Raw genomic sequence first — 22,046 nt, 5'->3', positions numbered from 1 at the left:
TTGCTACAGGGGGCGGCAAATTTACATTTTCTTTAGCCCCCGGGGTAAGAGCGGCCACGATACGTCACTGTCTGTCTATCCTAAAGCTTCATCTTTCATTCGGATTTAAAATTAAAGTGTCTTTCTTAGGGCAATATATGGGTGTTCGGGTATGGATGGACAGCCGGGGTGGTGTCCTGGGCACATGATATGTGGATCGCTGGACCTTTTTCCTTGGATGGGGTGGTGTTGGGGACTGTGACTGGTCGGGGGCTGGGAGAGAATTAATTATTGTTGTTGTCTTTTTTGCTGATTACCTTTTTTAATTTGTATGCTAGTTTTTACTGTGTGTATTATTATATCTTCTGTATTTGTATATGTTGTATCTTGTGTATTTTAATGTTGGCCTTGTGCCACTTGGGCACCTTGAGAGAACAATGCTAGTGCATTGAAAGGTTAACCCAGGTTAAAAAATAAATAAATAAATAAAATCAATAAATAAATAAATAAATTCAGATTTAAGACTTTGATTCGGTCGAGAAACAAAGACACTGTGATCCAAAATCCCAAGGAAGATGCAACTTCTGAAGCTGCAGATTGCTCCATTTTGGATGCCCTTTTGATTTGTACACAAAGCGTTTGCGAACAACAGAACTGACGCCGTGCTTTCCATTGATTTGAATTTTAAAATGCAACTGTTGATTTTGTTCCATCCTTGGGTGTTCGATCTGGTCTACATTACTTTGGTTTTGGTAAATTAAAAAAAAAATATTGTGTTATAATGGATTTTATGTTGAAATTACACAATCGTCACGGAAATGAAGGTGTAGGCTATTAGACTGCTGCCCTCAGTCGTCAACCGTCAGTATATGCGAAGTGTAGACGGCTGATTGGAATTAGTCTATTATAGGCTATGCCTACTATTACTCAGATATTTATCACCTCTAACATCAACTACTATAGCATTGTCACTTAATTTAAGATTTAGATTTATTTCATCTTCGTCTCCGCATAATATTATATTCTCTTTATTGTTGTGACATTTTGTAAAAGCTATGAATGTGGACTCACGAATGAATACAAATGAGGGTCACTCTTAAAATAATACAAATTAATAAAGATAACATTCAGCGTTTCTTACCATTATCCGTGTCAAACGAAATTTTAAAACAATTTCTTTCGCTTAGAAGGTTTACTGAAGGGTGAGGGGTACACTCACATAAAAGTGATACCCACCGCGTCAGACAACCTCTTACCCTAAATTGCGCATCACTTTATCAATTTTATACCAATGCCGTAATCATTATAAAACTCATTGTGTGCTGATGTGTACAATTTAATTTGTCATCACTGTTCATTGTAAAGCGCGGTGTTCTCAGCAGAGTACTTAATAAATATACGTATAGAATAAAATAACAGTAATTAAAATAAAATGAGTGAAAGGTTATAAACTAATTGATAGACAATCTTAAATCCTGAATAAAATAATTGTTGTTATTAAACTGCAACTGATTTAAAGTATTCTTGTGTCTATCAATTAGTCAACTAACGCAGGATGTTTCCCCCCCAGAACTTCATTAGGAAACGAATTTGGAGAAAACCTTCTGTTAATAAAATACTATGCTGGGCCACCAGCCTGGGTAGCTCACGCTGCAGTAATTTCAGATGATTGAGCTCAGTAATACATCAAAGGTTGTCGTCCAATTTGAAAACAAATAGATAATCAGCTTATCGGATTAAAAGCTTAGAGGGAACGTCTTGCTGCTCAGCGAGTGTTTGTAATTATCAGAAGGTTTTCACCAAATTTTATTCTCTAATGTTTGAAAATTTTGCAAATGAAGACCTAATTAGAGCGATTTGGTGCACCATTTTGGCACTATTATTGCATGTGTAAAGTTTGAACAATTGAAAAAGCGTTCATTGTCCTGTTTTCCCTATTATTGTAGGCCTATAAATTATGTTTAACACAATTTATAGGCCTACCATAATAGGGAAAATTTGCCGTCCACAAAAGAATCCTTGGAGTGCTCGTTTCACAAAGTTCCGGCTTTTTAAACTAAAATTTTATACATTAATTGTGCCAAAATGTTCCACCAAATCGCTTCAATTAGGTCTTCATTTTGCAAAAGTTTTTTACTTCTCAGGTGGCATTTTTTCGTGTTATTATTTTCTTCTAAAATTGCCCCCCCCCCCCTTCTGACTGCTCTAGATCCATCACTCCAAAACACAAAAATTGTTAAATATATCTTCAAAAATGATAAAAATAATATTATAAAAATACCCCTTGGACAATGTTTTGGACCCCTTCAGAGGGAAAATTCACAAAAAAATTGAAAATACCTTTAAAAAAATGCTTAAAGAAAACCATGCTTATTACCATGATCATGGGTAGTGCATACACTCCTAGAAACGACTTCAAATGCCATGTTCAATAATTGTGAATTTTTTTCATTTGTAAAATTCACGTAATGTTTTTAGAACTTGGCCTACATGCTTTTGATCTGAAAGAAATACTTTAGTATCGTCTGCATACATTTTTTTTAAATAATTCTGAAGGGGACGTTTTATACCATTTATGTTCTTATCTCGTCTTATTTTACAAGCCAAAAGTTCAATAGACATTACAAACAATAGCGCAGAAAGGGGACAATGGGCTATTCCATTGATAATCCATACCACCCCTGTAGAAGATTTACCTAAAGTCTTCTAAATAGGGAGTATGAGTTTTGAATAGAATAGACAATTTGCTAATTTCGTTTGAAATACTCACTCCAGTTGTGGAAGATAGAGGTAAAGCCATAATACAGGGGGAGTATGGGTTTCAAAATAATTAACCCTGACTAGTTACATTTGAATGACATACTCCCCCTGTGGAAGATATTTCCAAAATCTTGCAGAGGGGTAGTGTGGATTTCAACTGGAATAGCCCAATCTTGACATACACCCTTTCTCCAAGTTGTATGCTTTTATTAAGTGACATAACTTTTTATGCAGTATCACTGCTTAAAGGTCCACAGCCTCAACCCCAGAAGTTGAGATTCTTATCATCAAAAACCCTAGGACTACATAATGTTAGAGTGCAAAACCATTCTGGTCTATTCGGGTGTTTGTCAAAGACATGTCCGGTATGTTTTGTTTTCGTCTGCGACAACACAGTCCCCTATATGGGGGCACTGCAATAAATGTATTTGTGTACCTCGCAAATTCATGTTTTCGAATCAACTGTAAAATTAATAATAAGCATTTTTGTGGATATCTAGGCCCTATTGATCCATTCCCTTAAAAGGGATGCTAAAATTACGAAATACTCCTTTAAAAAGAAGTTATGATATTGAATAAACACGTTGTTCTATAATCTTCATTGTTTGTTGTACATCTAAGTATCCTTTTAAAACTTTAGCTGCCGTTGGTCTGAGTTTTGGATCTTTACTGCGACACTTTTGGTGAAGTTTGGACAATATGAGCTTGGTAAGATTTCCATGAAGATCCGCTCCTAACAAATAATCCACTACCGCTGGAATCTTCCAGATGTCTGACTTCTCGTCATAACCTGGCACTTCGTCTTTTGTAGAAGACCACACTAATTGTTCCGGAGCAGCAAATTGCCCAGCTTCCACGCTGACTTTTCCCCAACAATTTGTTAAAATTCCCTTGGACGAATTGACCAGAGGAAGTAGGTCTAAATCGTTAACAACCACATGAAAATTAGAAGTCACTAAAAATTGAGAAAGTGTTTGAATTAAGGTATAAGTATCACACATGACATAAGCACCAGTTGGACCTGAATGAAGAAAATGAATTATTTTAACATAATCAAGGCAAAGTTGGAATCTCGTCGCCCCACTGTCTTCATCGGTGTCCTTTAAGATGTTCTTGATATTTGCTAACGACCCATATTTGTGATACTCTGTGACAATGGCAGGAATTGGTGAGCAAAACCCAAGCAATTGAGTTACAAACGGACTTGGTTGAAATTGTTGGAGATTTTTTGCCGCAGATAAGAAGTAATTGGTGTATGACGGATTAGGATTAGTCAAATTCACAAGGCTTACGTTGTAGTTCTTCCATCTGGCAAGATAAATCTGGTCACGAAAATAAAGAACAATAATTATCAATAAATGTGTACGTGTTTAACTTGTCTTATTTCTCACAAACTTGAAATAATTGCTTACCGAGAGGAAGCTTTCATCCAGTATTCGCTTGGACATCTTCAGCCCTATTCTGAGCCACCGACACCAGACGGTGTCAGTCGGCTCAGAAGGGAGTTATACACGGCATGCATGTAATAAATATGTACATTTTAATAATTTTTATTTAAAAAAAGATAAATATAAACATTTTAATAATTTTTATTTAAAAATAAATAAATATGTACATTTTAATAATTTTTAGTATAGTATAGTATAGTAAATAAATACGTAAATTTAATAATTTTTAGTATAGTATGGTAAATGAAAGTGGCTTTGTGAGCTTGTTTACCATATCTACGACCTATAGCTAGACCTACTCTACAAACTCATAGATCTGGATATTATATTACTAGAGAACCCGCTCTAAGCCGAAAAACTCTAAGCCGAAATTTTGAACCATACACAAGATACTAGTACAATAAAAGATCTGAGCGATGTTTTAGGTCAATTGGAGAGTGAATGAATGTATTTTTTGATTTTTTGGGAAAGCGGTCAAATTATCATGTTGAAATTTTGTTGAAAACCACTCCAATGTATTCCTCTGGCCGGTAAGGATTCGAAAAAGTATAAAGTTTGATCCGTGATGCTCCATTCTCAAGTTATAAGTGAAAATGTTAAATGTCATTTATTTTGGGCTTACATAAGCAGGGATCATTATCGAAAACTGATTTTCATTTAAATGGTCACAAATTGTTCCTCTTGCAAAAACTATTCAAATAAAGAATAGTTTGCTCCATCTAGGAATACATTACATAGGTAACATCGCACAATTAGTCAATTAGATCTCAATGAGGATTGATCTCTTTCAACCTATTACCTACACACAGAACACAAACTGTGATTTGGTTTTGATCAAATTGTTTCAATAACACAATATATCGGGTAATATATAATGGTCAAAATGTTTTTAAAATGTTGTTCATAAAAATTCTCAATTTAAACGTTTTTCGAAGACGAATAAAATTAGACATTTTAAAAAGATGAGAGGATTTTTGTGATATTGATCCCTGAAGCGGAAGGAACATCAATAACACTATTATTCGCACCTCATTCAACAGTCCTCGAAGTAAACTTTATAAATCTAATGACATGTAAAAAGTATATGTAGCTGGGATAAAGCTGACCATCAACATGATCAATTGAAAATTGAATACCTGGGTGGAAGAAGGGCCCTACTCCAATTTTTTACAAAAATGAGTTAGACCCAGCATTTTATTGCCAGCAGACTTGTGTGTGAAAGATGAGCCAAAAAATCCACTTTCTAAATAGTCTTCCACGTACACGTAATCATGAATTTCATGGAAGAAAGGCCCAACTCCATGTACTTGGGCCCTTCTTCCACAAACATTGGGTTAAAGTGGAATTTTGTTCATCCATAAAATCTGCTTTTCACTACAGTATATTTTCTTGCTAACATATTACATGCTTCTACTTGTGCAATTAATGGACATTTCCAAATTTTTGTAGCTATTTATAACACATCTGCTTTATACGGAACTGACACTTGCAGTATATTACTGGAAGAAGGGCCCAACTCTACAACCCGAAATTAATAGTTGGCACACTTGCACTAAACAATGGAAATGCGTGCCCTATTAGAATTGGGGAGGCGAGGGAAACGTGCATGCAATATATGTGTAGTACAGACTCCCCTATATCTCACCCTTCCCCACTCCCCATCATTCAATGTTGGAGGGTCTCACGGACCTGTTGACAACATGGCTTGGTCCAACATTGAATTGGGGTAGCGGGGACAGAGATATACCAAAAGACAGGCAAACTGTGCCAACCTTTTTTTCCTGGATTGTAGCTCATATTAAGACCTGTATCGTTGCCATGGAAACATATGATTTTGAACGTATGTAATACTGTATGTTCATGTATTAAAGGTCCCTGAAGATGAAAACATTCTGTCTATAAAACTTTTCCAAATATGAAGTTTTTTCTTAACATCTCAAAAACCGTTTTGATGGAGTTGGGCCCTTCTTCCACTCAGGTATTCAATTTTGTCCTTTGGTATTGAAGATATACATGATATTTTATAAAACGTTATGTATATAGCTTCAATACGAAAGGTCAAAATGTTCAATTCATGGTCTGCCTTTCATCCCAGCTACAAGCACTTTAGTGTTCACAAATTTGCCATACAATTTGTGTTATATACGAGCGTATATCATTATTTTCCAAGAAACTATTTGATATTAAAAGGACAACCCTCGTATTCAGAATGCAATTTGGTGTGTCTGATGTGCTCTCAGGTCCCATAAAAAAATACTGTGCAAACGTCGCTATCTGGAACCCTTTTAAAACAATTTATATTTAAAGACCGAATTAAAAAAGACTGGTTTGCGTTTGACTTCAGGGCAAAGGCGCGACGTAATTGGTTACTGACCTGCGCAGTGCGGCATTTTTGGTGTGGTTGGCGCATGGCAGGACGTCATGCGGAAACTAGTCTTTTTAATTCCGTCTTCAATTATACTGCAAACCTGACCCTTACTTCGCAATCACCGATGCGCACATCTTTCTTGCGCACCTTGAATATTGTTGATTGTAGTAAAGATGCACGCTTCGATAATACGTCATCGGGGATCAATCGCAAAGGATTTCGGGAAATGTGAATACATATTTGACGAAAATATGAAAACCATCAACTTACATTCTTATGTTTTCCACCACCGATTTTATGAATGGCAGTGACACTGTCTTGAATGTCGCTACACGTTAGCATGGGATGACAAATACCATCATTATTCAGTTGAAAATGTCCTGGACTGCAATGTCTGTCGGTGCCTTTAAAATGATGTTCATCCACAGCTCCTGAACATAACAAAATGTGAAGATTGTAAAATCAAACTCATGCTATCTAAATTTGAACTGGAAGCAAGTTTGCCCCTTAAAAAAGTGGAATTTAAATTCCTTTTACAAAGTGTGGTGGCTCTGGCTCTGAAAAGAGCCGTTTATTCTGTGGTTTAAAAAAATATATTTTTGGTTAAAAAATATATTCTAACCCGTGGAGTCTTTTAAAATTTTAATTGAGATGCTAATACTAACACCAAACAAAAATATTCTTTGACAAAAGAGAAGGTAGAGGTTAATTTTTTAGTTAAAGCCGCAAATAGGTCCTAACAAAGATACACAAAATAAACTTGATAATCACTCACTCAATCACTCACCCACTCACTCACTCACTCACTCACTCACTCACTCACTCACTCGGGCTTTCATCATTCTCATCATTGTGCCATAATTCTATCATATATGTTCATTGAACTCAAGGTTTTAAACCGAGTTTTTTCCACTTGGCAAAACAATTTTTGCCAGTTTTGTTGGCAAAAATGGCAAAAACTGACAAAGTGGTCAATGGTTCACTTTTCTTCATCTCAACACAAATAATTTTAATCATTGTTTAATTTCTTTTGTGTAATAATACCAGATTTAGTAATTATAAATAACATATTAACAATTAATGGCTTGGGTTTCCATTAGGCCTAAAACAATTGTTTGATTGGCGTAACCCGACCGACCCTAAAAATAGGCCCGACCCTAGACTTTTTTCTTATATTTGTGCAAAAAAAAAAAGTTTTTTTTAAACCTAAAATTAAAAAAAGAAAGAAAAAAAGCAATTTACGGCATAAAATATGTGTAAAATTTTTTTTAAAAATATTGTCCACCGACCGACCCTTTTTTTTATGTTACGCCAATTAAACAATCCTTAAGCAGTATGTAGGCTTTTTATTGGACGTACAATATTGTATGTAACATATCTACGTTCCTTAATCTATTGCCATTCTATTTCCAGTTAATGTTAAAGTTCTAACGAATGTTTGATGACGTAAAATCGATAATATATTTCTACCAGATATTATACGTAACATTTTATCGATTTTACGTCATCAAACATTCGTTAGAACTTAAACATTACTGGAAATAGAATAACAATATATAAATAACGTAGATATGTTATATCTAATAGTATACGTCTACATAATACTCGGAGTCTGCATATTGCTTTAGTCACTAGTACACGTAATTGAATGTGTCAATATTTAACTCTCAATATGAGTACATTTTTGCCACTTCTTACCATTTTTGCCAGTTTGCCAGTTTTTGGCCACTGTGTCGGAACCTGATTAAGCATTATTGATAAATTGACTTTTTAACCGATTCTGAAGCCAAAATGACTGTTATATTACTAGACGGGTCGGTAAATTTTAAAGTTTATACCGGCCCGACTACTGTACAGCCCGCCCTAAAAAAAATAGTCCAGTCTCCCTTACCCGAACCTAGTACTACTCGATCACTCTGCCCAACTGCTGACAATCTCGGGGATATACTCTTCGTCAATAATAAGATGATCAATTTAGAGCCAACAGCAATGAATGATAGTAATGCTATCAACATGAAACACAACCTTGTCCGTTTAGCCATATCTAAATCCCGGGTCTAAATCATATCTTATCGGTGGATAAATGTAATGAAACGTCCGACATCTATGTAAAAGGATGCGATTTCCCAAGTTGAATCCAATAATATGTTCACAGTCAAACGCCTGTTGAGATTATTTCCCAAGTTGAATCCAATAATATGTTCACAGTCAAACGCCTGTTGAGATTATTTCCCAAGTTGAATCCAATAATATGTTCACAGTCAAACGCCTGTTGAGATTATTTGCCAAGTTGAATCCAATAATATGTTCACAGTCAAACACCTGTTGAGATTATTTACCAAGTTGAATCCAATAATATGTTCACAGTCAAACGCCTGTTGAGATTATTTGCCAAGTTGAATCCAATAATATGTTTACAGTCAAACACCTGTTGAGATTATTTACCAAGTTGAATCCAATAATATGTTCACAGTCAAACGCCTGTTGAGATTATTTGCCAAGTTGAATCCAATAATATGTTCACAGTCAAACGCCTGTTGAGATTATTTGCCAAGTTGAATCCAATAATAATTATGTTCACAGCCAAACACGTGTTGAGATTATTTGCCAAGTTGAATCCAATAATATGTTCACAGTCAAACACTTTTTGACTACGGTTCCCAAGTTGAAAATATGTTCACAGTCAAACACGTGTTGACTGACTTAGTTCCAAAAATATGTTCACTAGTTAATAACGATATTGTTTTTTGATGTAATTATTATGTAACTGGTTCCCTGCGCCATAATTCTTCCACCATTATTATGATTCTAGATACCATTCAAGTAGCAAGCTTCTTCCATACTGTCACCAAACAGGAACTAAGTATAAAATAAATAGTTACAGAACAAGTAGTTAGAACAAGTCATATATATAATATGTTTATTTCCCCTTTGTGTAGGGTTGCTAAATAGAATTTAGCCCAAATATCGGGTCAAATCTTCAAAAAGTCACCCAATTTTTTCCCTAATCATTGGTTTCTATGGGACTTGAAACTACTAAAAGTCACAAGAGCCAATGTTGAAAATTCACCCAATAATTTTCTTAACTATACAATACAATACAAAGAGCATTTGCGCCATTTCCAAAAGGCTCAGAGCGCTAACAAAATAAAAACCTATATGGGAGAGAAAATGGTAAGAGGTCTTGGGGATAATCTGCAAAAGTCACCCAATTGGGCTGGAAATGGTCATAGGTCACTGGGATATCCCGCAAAAGTCTCCCAATTGGGCTACCAAGTCGTGTCTGTGGTAACCCTGCCTTTTCAACAAACTCCAGCCATACTACTGCCATTCTACGCAGTCACCCAACCATATTACCGTACGAGTGGAAATGGTTGTACCTATTATTTTTTGGCCTTGCCAATTTTCTACCATTTCGCTACCATTTCTTATCTTTTCACATTGACATTACACAAAAGGAATATACAGGGTGTCCCTGAAGAACTGTATCGTCGGAAACTTAATTGTTTGGGTATTTATCGCCACAACTAAGCATAACTAAATAACTGGTGTGGTTGAAGAATAAATCAGCTATCACATACTTTTTGAATATTGACAGTTGACCACACCATTCTTGAAATATAAGAATTTTACGAAACTCCCTCATATCATTTACAACCCTTTCCACGGATTCAAATATCAATCGATGATCTGTATTCGGAGTGATAATCACTGTGCATCACGATGCGTATTTATAGGTATTTGACTACGTGGAAAGGATTGAAAATGAAGTAGTTTTGTAAAATTCTTGTATTTCAAAACCGGAGTGATATACAGGGTGTCCCAGAAAAAATTACCGAGTGAATAAAATTGAACGTAAGTCGAGAAATAGACATCAGAATCAAAAAATTTTAAATGTAGCGCATAGCCTATTTTATAGTGCATTACATACGACAATTTTATTTGATTCGGTTGAATGGTTGCGAAGAAATTAACGATTACATAATGCGCGCATCAAAGCAGTTCATTCCAAGTTTGATCAACAGGCGCTTTTTCATACTCGCTCACCGCTTCCTAAAGTTTGTGTATTTCATTAAATTTAGTCCACATTATCTATTTTATAATCCGACGGTGTTGTGTTTTCCATGCTTTCACTGAATATAAATAACAGTTTTGTCCGAGAAAACTTTGATTTATGCAATTGGAAGCTTTCCAACTTCAATTCTTTAGGTTGTGCAAATATGTTATATTTTAACTTTCCAAAGAACATTTGAGCCAAGAATCACAATGATCAACTGCTTACAGTTTTATGTGTGATTTTTGATACCATGCAACATTAATGTTTTGCATTACAATTTCTTGGAAATATTCCAAAAACATTAATGTATGTGAGAAATTTTTTTACAATAATTCTTTATGCAACATTTATATCAACATTAACGAAAAAAGAAGATATTTACAAGTACCGAGCATCATCTTACATGCAAGCTTTCATTTTCAATATCGTGCAGGTTTTCAAATTTGAACAAAACCTAATTAGATGTTTTGAAAGAAACAGATTGTTTAAAAAGAACGAAAAGGATTTCCTCGAACAAAATCTGAAGCCTAAATGACAGTGTTAACCACTAGTGCGCAGTGTGTTGAATGATCTTTCTTTCAAACTTGGAATGAAGTGAATTGAGGCATGCGTTATGTAATCGCTGATTTCTTCGCGATCAGTCAACCGATGCCAGTAAAATTAGCGTATAAGATGCAGAATAAGATGGGCTACACGCTGATGGTTAGATTTTTGGATTCTGATGTCTATTTCTCGACTTCAAAATTCATTCGCCCGGTAATTTTTTCTGGGACACCCTGTATAGCTCATATATTCTTCAACCACATTGGATATTTAGTTATGTTTGGTTTATGCGTTAAAGTACCAAAAAAATTCACTTTCCGACGGATACAGTTCTTACGGGGACACTCTGTATGCCTAGTTGTTATGTTATTTTTGTGGTGAAGCTGCTTGAAACATTTTAAATATGAAAATAATTATAGCACATAAAATAGCCACTTTTGAGGTAAAAAATAATATCACACTTCAGAGTGCTTATTACCAATGCATTGGTTTCCATATTGCTCATTGAACCATGCCTTTGGGAGTGAGACACCTAACATGGTCTACTGCTTCTGAAAACCAATACAACATAATACCATTATGTATAGGAAAGGGGAATGAGGTAAAAAAGACACGGGAAAAGTGGCAACGTTCTCACTGAATGTTTTGCATGTGAAGAACAATAGATATGAGCTCATTTGCATAAAATTTGCATATAAATCAGCATTGCACCTTTGATGACAAAATTCTTTGAATGTCCACCTTTTTAAAAGTTAGATTAATTTTTGACACATTGGCATAATTAGAAATGAAGAAAAAATTGGTAATGCTATTCCAATTATGCATATATTTGCATAAATTAGAACAAAACTTGATCTTTTTTTACAATTGTTTGTACTTCACTTCTTTTCCATGTGTAAAATAACAGGGTATATATTAGGTTTAAACATGGATTTTAGTACTTAATTAACGGTTCGAACCCTTGCCAAATTTGATTGCAAATTCCAATATGGCGGCATAATACAAACACTGGCAGCGTCTCGCTCTCACCAAATTCATCATTATTACTCGATTATGTGCGTTCTGACTGTAAATTATGGTAACATTGCAGTGCTAAAGTGTTTCCTAAATAAACTGGGATATCATGGGTATTCCTACGACTATATGGAGAGCTAGAATAGGAGGATTTACACAACCAGTATCGTGGAGAAATGTACGGACATGGGGGAAGTATGACCCAGGCGGGAAATATGAACCCCGCGATAGCTGTTATGGACTGGTCAGTGCAGTCATCGTTATAGCGTACGTTGTGTATGCTACAAATGGGCTGTTGTACTGTACCGATCAATTTCTACCGACCATGGAAGCTTTGTATGGACTATCATATAATAACAACACCTTTGATAACGACATCGGAAGTATGTACACCGTCAGGTATGTACCATATAAACCTTATATACCAAGAATGCTGGAACTGTCAAACGATATAGAATCGAATCCTGGACCCGTTCAAATGGAAGCTGCCCTTGCAGATATGAATAAGAAACTAGATAAATTAGACCAAATTCTTGAACGCATAGATCATCTAGACCAGAAATGGGCGTCCATGGACAGACGGGTTGCGTCATTAGAAGATGACGTGGAAAATATCAAAGCGGATCTGACAAGCGTGAGTGAAAAACTTGATAAAATAAATGCTGTTGATGATAGTCTCAAACGCACGCAAAATGAACTTGAACAAACCCAGGAAACAATTAAGTCTATGCAAGCTAAACTCGACGAGCAGGAGGACAGATCTAGGCGAAATATTTTGATATTTGATGGTGTTAAAGGACCTTCATCTGAATCATGGGAAGATGCAGAAACCAAGTTGAGAGAAACAATTAGTAAAAAGATGGGTGTTAAAAATGATCATATGGAATTTGAAAGAGTACACAGAATCGCAAATGGACCAAAGACCAACGGAAGCGTTCCAATCATTGCAAAGTTCACTAAATTCAAAGACAAACAAGAAGTTATGGGAAATGCATACAAATTGAAGGGCGCTGGAGTTTATGTCCATGAGGATTATTGTACAAACACCAGGTCAATTCAAAAGAAACTCAGAGACAAAAAACGTGAACTTGGAAAATCGGTTTCTAAAGCAAAAATTTCATACAAGAAATTAATAACAACAGATCAGGATGGAAACAAAATTACATGGATTGTGGATGAAGAAGAAAATGAGGTTGTAATCAAATAGGGATGTGGCCAACGCCCTTCAACTTTGAACTCTAATCACGTTAAAAATTGTAATTTTATGTGTTGGAATGTAAATGGACTGAAAAACAAATTGCAAAATGATGATTTTATGCGTTACTGTACTGGTTTTGATATTATTTTCCTTACTGAGACTTGGGCTAAGTCTACCGAGGAATTTAAAAACTCTTTTGATGGCTATATGGCCTATACATCATTTAGACCAAAAATTAAGAAATATGGTCGATTCCTTGGTGGTATTGCTGTGTTTATCAAAAATAAATTTATGCAGGGCATAACCAAAATTAACACTGATTTTGACCATGGTATTTTCTTACTCTTTGATAAAAACTTCTTTGGTCTTCTTGAAAACATAATTGTTGGAATAGTTTATATCCCTGATGTTCAATCAAGCACGTATAAAGCCACTGAAGAAAGTCCTCTTGAAACACTCAATGACATCTTATTTCACTTGAAGGATACATATGATGCGATGATTATGTTGTGTGGTGACTTCAATGTGCGCACTGGTGTGGAAAATGACTTTATTGCAAATGATTCTGTACAGTATATTTTTGATTATTCATGTGAAGAGTTTAATTATGACTATGATGATTTTGAACGCAAACGTGTTTCAAAAGATAATATTGTAAATAAAAATGGTAGAGATGTTTTAACTTTGTGTAAAAATCACAATATTCATATCATGAATGGTAGAAGTTGTGGTGATGTTTATGGTGAATATACATTCATTAGTTCACAGGGCAAAAGTGTGATTGATTATCTGATTATTTCTTCACCACTTTTTGAGTATATAAGTGATTTTTCTGTAGATATTATGACTGAATCTGATCATATGCCTTTAAAATGGTCTTTAAATTGTAATGTTAAAATTTCTTTGCATAATGGTCTCAAGGATAATTGCAAACTTCATACCATTGATAAGTATTGCTGGTCGGTTGAGAAAAGTGGTAAGTTTTCAAGAAATGTGTTTGAAAATAAGCATGAATTTGATGAAATTTGTACAATGATAGCTAATGGTCATATAAATGATGGTGTTCAAAAGTTTATTTGTTTATTACAAAAGGCTGCAAACCACATGAAGTGTTGTACCACATACAACTCCAAGAAACAAATTAAAGGTGGATGGTTTGATGATGAATGTCGTGATATGAAAAAAGAAAAACTGTCTCGTCTAAAGTTGTTTCGGAAAAGTAGTACCAGTGAAAATTTGAATTTTTACCAGATGAGTAAAAGGGCATACAAGAATGTATGTAGAAAGAAGAAGCGTGATTACAAAAATTCTTTGAAGGAAAAAATGGTTTCAAACTGTGTCGATCCAAAGTCTTTCTGGAAATTCATAAAGTTTTTGAGAACAGAAGGTGAGATCCAAAAAGATCCAAAAATTTCTCCATCTGATTGGTTTAATCATTTTAGCTCTCTTCTCAAAACAGATCTAAATCGTGATGTGAATGATAATGAACATAATATGAATGTTGGTGTAAATCAAGATCATGCCCAGTGTTTGAATGTTGATATAACTGATATTGAAATCATTGAGGCGATAAGAAAGTTGAAGTGTAACAAGTCAACTGGCACGGATGGTATATGTAGTGAAATGTATAAATATTGCATTAATGATATTTTGCCATGCTTGACCTGTATTTTTTAATGTTGTTTTCTCCTCAGCGATTATTCTTGATAATTGGTGCATGTCTGTTATCACCCCTCTTCACAAAAAAGGTGATACAAATGATGTTAGAAATTATCGTGGTATATCATTGATTAATGTGTTCAGTAAGATATTCACTAGTGTGCTAAACAGTCGATTGAACAAATTCATTGAAAACACAAGTATTATTCCAGAAGCTCAAGCTGGTTTTCGGAAAGGCTATTCAACTATCGACAATGTATTCACTCTCCATGCAATTATCAACAATCAATTCAGTCGAGGTCGCAAATGTTATTGTATTTTTGTTGATTTCGTACGTGCTTTTGATACAGTGCAAATTGATAAGCTTTTGTCGCGCCTATCCGAAGTTGGTATTTCTGGTAACTTTTATAAATGTATTTCTGGTATATACAAGAAGCTAACATCTGCAGTTAAAGTGGATAAAAACCACATCACTGATTTTTTCCCTTGTAATATTGGTCTTAGGCAAGGTTGTATGCTAAGTCCATCTTTCTTTTCGATTTTTATATCAATTTTTCATGAAATGCTTGAAAATAGAGGTGGAAAAGGTATCAATATTGGAAAAGGTGTGAACGAAATCAAATCCTTATTTTTTGCCGATGATATTGTACTTATTGCTGATACGGTTTATGACCTACAACGGCATATAAATGTTCTCGCCCGATTTTGTGATGAATGGGGTTTGGATGTAAATATCGCAAAAACCAAAGTGCTTATTTTTAGACGGGGTGGCAGAATTGCGCAGCGTGAAAGATGGTTTTTTAAGGGAAATCGCATTGAAATAACAAATACTTATAAATATCTTGGTTTAAATTTAACACCAGGAAATACATGGGGAAAAGCAACACGCACTTTGTCGGACCAAGCTAGTAAAGCTATGGCGCAGTTGCGTTTAATTTCAAAAAAGGTGGGTGCTTTGCACATGCGGCACTTCTTTAAAGTTTTTGATTCAACTGTCGCTCCCATTCTTATGTATGGTTCTGAAATTTGGGGCTTTGGTGAATATCATCTTATTGAAAGAGTCCAAACAAAAGCGTGTAAGTTTTTCCTTGGTGTAAATTCATCAACTCCAAATTGTGCAGCTCTGGGTGAGTGTGGTAGATCATCTTTATACACTCGTCAAATAATCAGGTTTATAAAATATTGGCTGAGGATTTTGCGACTTCCCGATCATAGATATCCAAGAATTGCATATAAGATGCTACTTAGACTTGATGAACATGGTAAAACAACTTGGGCAAGCGCTGTTAAAGATATTCTGTTCTCGTATGGCTTTGGCTATGCATGGCTTGCACAAGATATAGGTAATGAAATCGAATTCTTAAACTCGTTTAGCCAAAGAGTTTCTGACATCTCTCATCAAGACTGGGTGGCAGAGGTTTCATCAAACGGTCGTCTTATTCTATATCAGGAATTTAAGAACATGCGCATTTCTGAACACTATCTTGATGTATTTAATGATAATCGATTCATAACTGCCGTGGCAAGATTACGATGTTCTAGTCATTGCCTTCGAGTCGAGACAGGACGGAGAGAAAATTTGCCTTATGATGAACGTGTTTGTTTTTTTTGCGAAGAAGAAGAAGTTGAAGATGAATTGCACTTTCTCCTAAAATGCAGCTTCTTCGATGATCTTAGAGCAAAATATTTCCCCTCCTGTTTGGACTCGAGGCCAACAATGGCAAATTTCATTCGTTTTATGACTTCATCAAATGAACACACTTTAAAAGAACTTGCTTCATACTGCCATTATGCACTGCTTACCAGGTACAGTATTGAAAAAAATGACTGACTTTGTTTGTATGTGTTTCTAAAATTGGTAAATATTGTAATCATTGATTTTATAGATGTGAAAAGGGCCGGTGGCCTATATTTACAATGTAATAAAACTCTCCTTTTGGGGAGGCTGAAACTGAAAATTGATGGACAAATAAATATAATATTTTAATCCTTAAAAAATGCTTTTCAAGGAAAAAATAGCAAACTAAAAAGGACGTTAGAGCCTGGTATATGCGTCTGATTTCAGTATGAGTAAATTATCTTTCATCGTGAAAAATATAAGGGGAATTCCAAATTTTATTTTTAACAACAGGCCATTGTCATTGCAATATAGGTATCTTCACAAGCACCAATAATGTATTTAGGGAGTGTTCATAAATACTTTGGGGGGTTGGAAAATATGTGAGGGGATCAACAAATTGTGGGTCCTAAAAAGGGGGATAAAAAAATCAGTCCTTAATAGGGGGGATCAAAAACATTTGAGGCTAAAATACCGGGGTAAAATGTACGAGAAGGCATGTACATTCCAAACTTTTTGCGCGCATGAATGTTAAGTGTTCAATTTTCTAATCTCAAGCTACAAATCAACAAAATGTGCGCACTTTACAATTTGGGTGTAACACTATCACTCCAATGAGTAATAACTCCAAACGGTAATTTTTAGCTAATGTCTGAGTTAATGACCATAGGGGTAGATCCCGGGGGTGGGGGATAAATCCCCCCAATATTTTGATATGGGGGATGGTCCATACAATCATCCTCCCCAATGTTGATGTCTATGTAATGTGTATGGGTTTCTAACCAAAATTAACCCCATATTTGGTCATTTTAAACTAAAAAGTGCCAAATTTTTTGCCCTTCGCGCAAATTAATTCCACTTTTGTACTATATTTAACCAGTTTAGCTTCAGCGCGCATTTGTACCATAAACTTAAGCAAACTTAAGCAAAAGGTGCTGTACTTCAAGATATTTTCTCCAACCCCAATGTCAAAAAGAAATATATGCCATTGTTAATGATGTATATTTTTGGTTTCTTTTTTAGGACATGAAGGGGGATCCAAAATTTTTTAGAGCATAAAAAGGGATCCAAAACAAATCCAACTTTTTTTAGGGGGGATCACAAATATTTTGACGTCCGAGGTTCCAACTTTTCCAACCACCCCCCTCCCCTACCAAAGTATTTATGAACACTCGATCCCTTAGCCCAGGGTATTGGCTTTAAACATGGGTTTTAGTACTTACATTTGACGGTTCTTTATGACCCTTGCAAAGTTATATTTGGGCGACAATACGATTTCAATGCACCGTTTTTAATAGCCCTTCCCCACAACCACATCAGTGGAAAGAATTCTGTTTACACATGCACTATGTACTTTAGACTCGCAGTGTACTAAGACTGGAAATTTGTTATTCACTGCTTTTTGAATTGAACGTGTGTGTATTAAACTAAACAATAAAATCAATACTTGCTTGCCATATAAAATATTAGCAAAGAAAATATAACAGAGACATTTATTTGAACAGAGTAGGTAACCTTGTATACGCTAGAGCAAATGCCATTCATCCATATACCATATCTGCATCCATTAGTGGCAAAAACACAAAACAACAACAAGCAACGATCACTATAATATGTCAGCTATAATATATAAGTAAGTGACCATGATATCCTCCTATTTGACATAAACCTAAAACCAAAAAGGCAAAACAAACCACCACACAAAGTCTACATCTACAAAAGGGCTGATAATGAAAACTTGAAAGCCTGCCTCAACCAAAACTGTGAAGAGTTCTTCCAAAGCAACCCGGATTCAAGATCAGTTGATGACAACTGGGAGCTTTTTAGGAAGTACACACTTGAAGCAATGGAAAAGCACATTCCACATCGTATGTCTAAAAATAAGCAAAGCCATCCGTGGATTGACAAAGAAATTATCAGGCAAATGAGAAAAAGAGATAAGCTGTATGCTAGTGCTAAAAGATCAAATTCTCAGAGACTATGGAGTTGCTACAGAAAGCAACGTAACTATGTTACCAAGTTACTAAAGCAGTCTTACCACACATATATGGAAGAGGTACTTGGACCAAGCTTGGAGTCCAATTCTAAGCAATTCTGGTCCTTCATTCGCTCCCAGAGACGTGAGGCAGTGGGAATTCCAACGCTGACAGTCAACGGAAAAAATAGTTCAACAGATAAAGAAAAAGCTGATGTGTTAAACCATCAATTTGCTTCAGTCTTTACTGAAGAAGACTTGGCTTCACTGCTTACATGCAGCAAGGGTGCTTCAGAGTTCCAATCTATCAGTGATCTTAATATCAGCGTAGAAGGTGTGCTGAAACAGCTACAGCAACTTGACACCAGTAAAGCAGGTGGCCCAGATTCCATACCTGCACGGATACTACATGACTACGCAGAAGAATTGGCACCCGTACTTCATTTCATTTTTTGTCAATCTTACCAATCTGGTTTACTACCCGAGGTGTGGAGGAAAGCACTTGTTACATCCATTTACAAAAAAGGTTGTCCTTTCGCACATTTCCAAACATTTTTCTACAAATAATGTCATCGTTGATCATCAGCACGGCTTTCGTGAAAAAAGATCATGCGAAACGCAGTTGCTTGAAGCAGTTCATGATTGGTCAGAGTGCCTCAATAGGAGTAGCCAAACGGACGTTCTGTTGTTGGACTTCAGTAAAGCGTTCGACAAAGTACCACATCAGAGGTTGGCGCTTAAGCTTCATCACTATGGAATTCGAGGAAATACACTGAGGTGGATTCAAGCCTTCCTTAATAACCGGGAGCAGTGTGTTAGTGTCAACGGTGTGCATTCACCATGGTCGCCAGTAAAATCAGGCGTTCCACAAGGGTCAGTATTGGGACCGACACTTTTCCTTGTGTACATCAATGACATAGCAGATGAAGTGAAGTCTAGCATCAGACTGTTTGCTGATGACAGCGTTTTGTATAGAGAAATTAAAGGAGATGCTGATCATGATATATTACAACAAGATCTCAATACAGTGTTCAAATGGGCAGATACCTGGCAGATGAGCTTCAACGCCTCCAAATGCCAACTTCTCACCATAACTCGTAAGACCAAACCCAGCCTTTTCAATTACAACGTTGCGCAACAAGACATAGAAAGAACATCTAATCATAAGTACCTCGGTGTCACCATCGCCAGTGACTTAACGTGGAACCAGCATATTGCCAAAATTAGATCAAAGGCCTGCAGTACTCTAGGAATCATCAGAAGAAACATGGGACCATGCTCACAAAACATCAAGCTGAAAGCATACCAAACCCTGGTTCGTCCCCAGCTGGAGTACGCGGCGGCAGCATGGAGTCCACACACTGGTCCAGCGCCAGGCTGTGCGTTATATCTGTGGTGTCTATGACCGTAAAGCCAGTATCTCACCTCTTCTACAACAACTTGATCTTGATCAACTAGTTACCCGGCGAATACTCCACCAATGCACCATGTTCTTCAAGTTCCACTACAACCTCATCAATGTCAGTTTTCCACCTTGTGTTCAGCTTCACCCACTACCAGTCAGATCAAGCCATCACCTCCGTTATCATCCAATACAAGCTTCTCGTGACACATATAAGTTCTCCTTCTTCATCCGCACCATTCCACTTTGGAATAGACTCCCGTTGGAAGCAGTGATAGCACCATCAGTCGCAGCATTCCAGGCAGCAGCCCTTCCAGCGGTGAGAGCAATGCAGCCAACCACCACCCATCATCAGCTTTAAAGATGAGGATGTTTTTACTGCACTTCTAGTCTTCTATTCTTCGCACCCGCACATCTGCACAGCACGATTTCGTCCGTCTCCTTGGACAAGTGGAAGCTTTCTAGGAGTTAAGACATCAAGCATCAAGCATCAAGCTAAACGGGGAAATAACATACCTTGCAGACATCAACCAACGACTGTGCTTCAGTCTAAATTCCCATCATGACCAGTATTGCAAAGCAACATAATATCAACCATCGGTCTTGTTACATGGCAACAAATAAGAGAGAGTGAGATTAAGACACAAACAGTCGAAGCATCGCAGTACGACGGCAACTTCGTGACCTCTTTTGTTCGATAGAAAATTTTTACGGGTTGGTGAACACGGGTTACGTAACTAAATGTTGAAAATTTGGCCGGCAAACATGTTTTAGCGAAATAGCTCCAGAAATGGGAGACACGAGTCGTTGTTTGCTTAAATTGTGTACCATGATCACGGAGAAGATACCAAACATTTGTGCAAAGAACAAAAAACGAGTAAAAGTTGAATAATATTGAAAATAAAGAAGCTTGAACATGTCCAAAGTGGCCGGGAAAATGAGAAAAATTGCATGTCACGATCACCAAAATGGTTATATCTACAACTATGGGCAAACGCCGGTCTTATGCTTTTCTGTAATGATAGATATTAACTAACTTGAGCTTGTATTAAATTTTCAGCGAAAATGATTGGTGGAACAATCGAGTCGTAGGTTGGAAAGTTACTCTCAAAACGGTCCGTGTCTCAATCGTGCGTGTCCCGTTAGTGACAAGTGTCACTAGCAAAATAGCAGCCGGCCTTGTCATTATATCGAATAATAATCGTCAGAATCGTCCAGTTGACTCCAGTGATATTTCTTTATTCAAGTAAAATACTGCATTGACTTACAAAATATTGAAGTCAATATAAAAAGTAATATCACCTCATTTGACTGAACTTAAAAGCAGTTTTAAAAATATTATTGTTGATCGAGTCCCTGAATGAGAAATAAGATTGCAAAAGTTACGAGTATGTAACAGCAGGTTGTGATGGTCTAGTGGTTGACGCCGTGGTTTGAAGTGCGAGAGGTTGTAGGTTCGAATCCTACAGCATTTCGATTTTTTTTTCTCTTGTTCTGTTAGGCCTATGGTGTAGGCCCGTCAGTATTATGATCAATTAAAAATATTTCTATGCAACACGTTTGCAATGTTTTTCTTTATGCGTAGGCCTACATATTAAAAAATAAGATAGCGTCAGCCATACTTTACCAATTTCAAACCTGATATTTTGGCATAATATTATTTGTAATTTTTACACCGTTCTTACACCCTACCCAGACATACACATAATTGGAATCAGCGTTTCATTGTCTAGAGTAACTTTAATTATCTTCAATAAAACACCACGAGCGGTCAAGATAAAAAAAACTGCTTTCTTTCATTTTACC

The 22,046-nt window shown here is 36.1% G+C and overlaps 1 protein-coding gene across 2 annotated transcripts; it reads right to left on the bottom strand.

Moving 5' to 3' along the window:
* Nucleotides 1–2,733: 2,733 nt before the first annotated feature.
* On the bottom strand, nt 2,734–20,865 carry LOC140140841 (protein O-mannose kinase-like). Of its 2 annotated transcripts, none has more exons than XM_072162595.1 (4): nt 20,757–20,865; nt 8,447–9,414; nt 6,826–6,983; nt 2,734–4,061 (listed from the first exon to the last, which is right to left on the bottom strand). In XM_072162595.1, exons 2-4 carry the CDS (start codon nt 8,595–8,597, stop codon nt 3,303–3,305), a joined length of 1,068 nt encoding a protein of 355 aa, XP_072018696.1. In that variant the 5' UTR covers nt 8,598–9,414; nt 20,757–20,865; the 3' UTR covers nt 2,734–3,302. The 2 variants fall into 2 exon arrangements, with proteins under 2 accessions (XP_072018696.1, XP_072018695.1); XM_072162594.1 differs by having other exon boundaries at nt 6,826–6,986; nt 20,757–20,864.
* Nucleotides 20,866–22,046: the final 1,181 nt, after the last annotated feature.

Source organism: Amphiura filiformis, chromosome 19 (genome assembly GCF_039555335.1).
Source record: "Amphiura filiformis chromosome 19, Afil_fr2py, whole genome shotgun sequence".
In the NCBI taxonomy this organism is placed as follows: Eukaryota; Metazoa; Echinodermata; class Ophiuroidea; order Amphilepidida; family Amphiuridae; genus Amphiura; species Amphiura filiformis.
This window is presented reverse-complemented; position numbering and strand designations above follow the sequence as displayed.

Coding starts and splice junctions, on each gene's coding strand:
- LOC140140841 (XM_072162594.1), bottom strand. CDS start 8,597: ATGGCTAAACGGACAAGGTTGTGTTTCATGTTGATAGCATTACTATCA. Junction 6,987..8,446: donor TCGAGTAGTACTAGGTTCGG/GTAAGGGAGACT, acceptor TGTTATGTTCAG/GAGCTGTGGATGAACATCAT. Junction 4,062..6,825: donor GTGGTGGAAAACATAAGAAT/GTAAGTTGATGG, acceptor TTTCGTGACCAG/ATTTATCTTGCCAGATGGAA.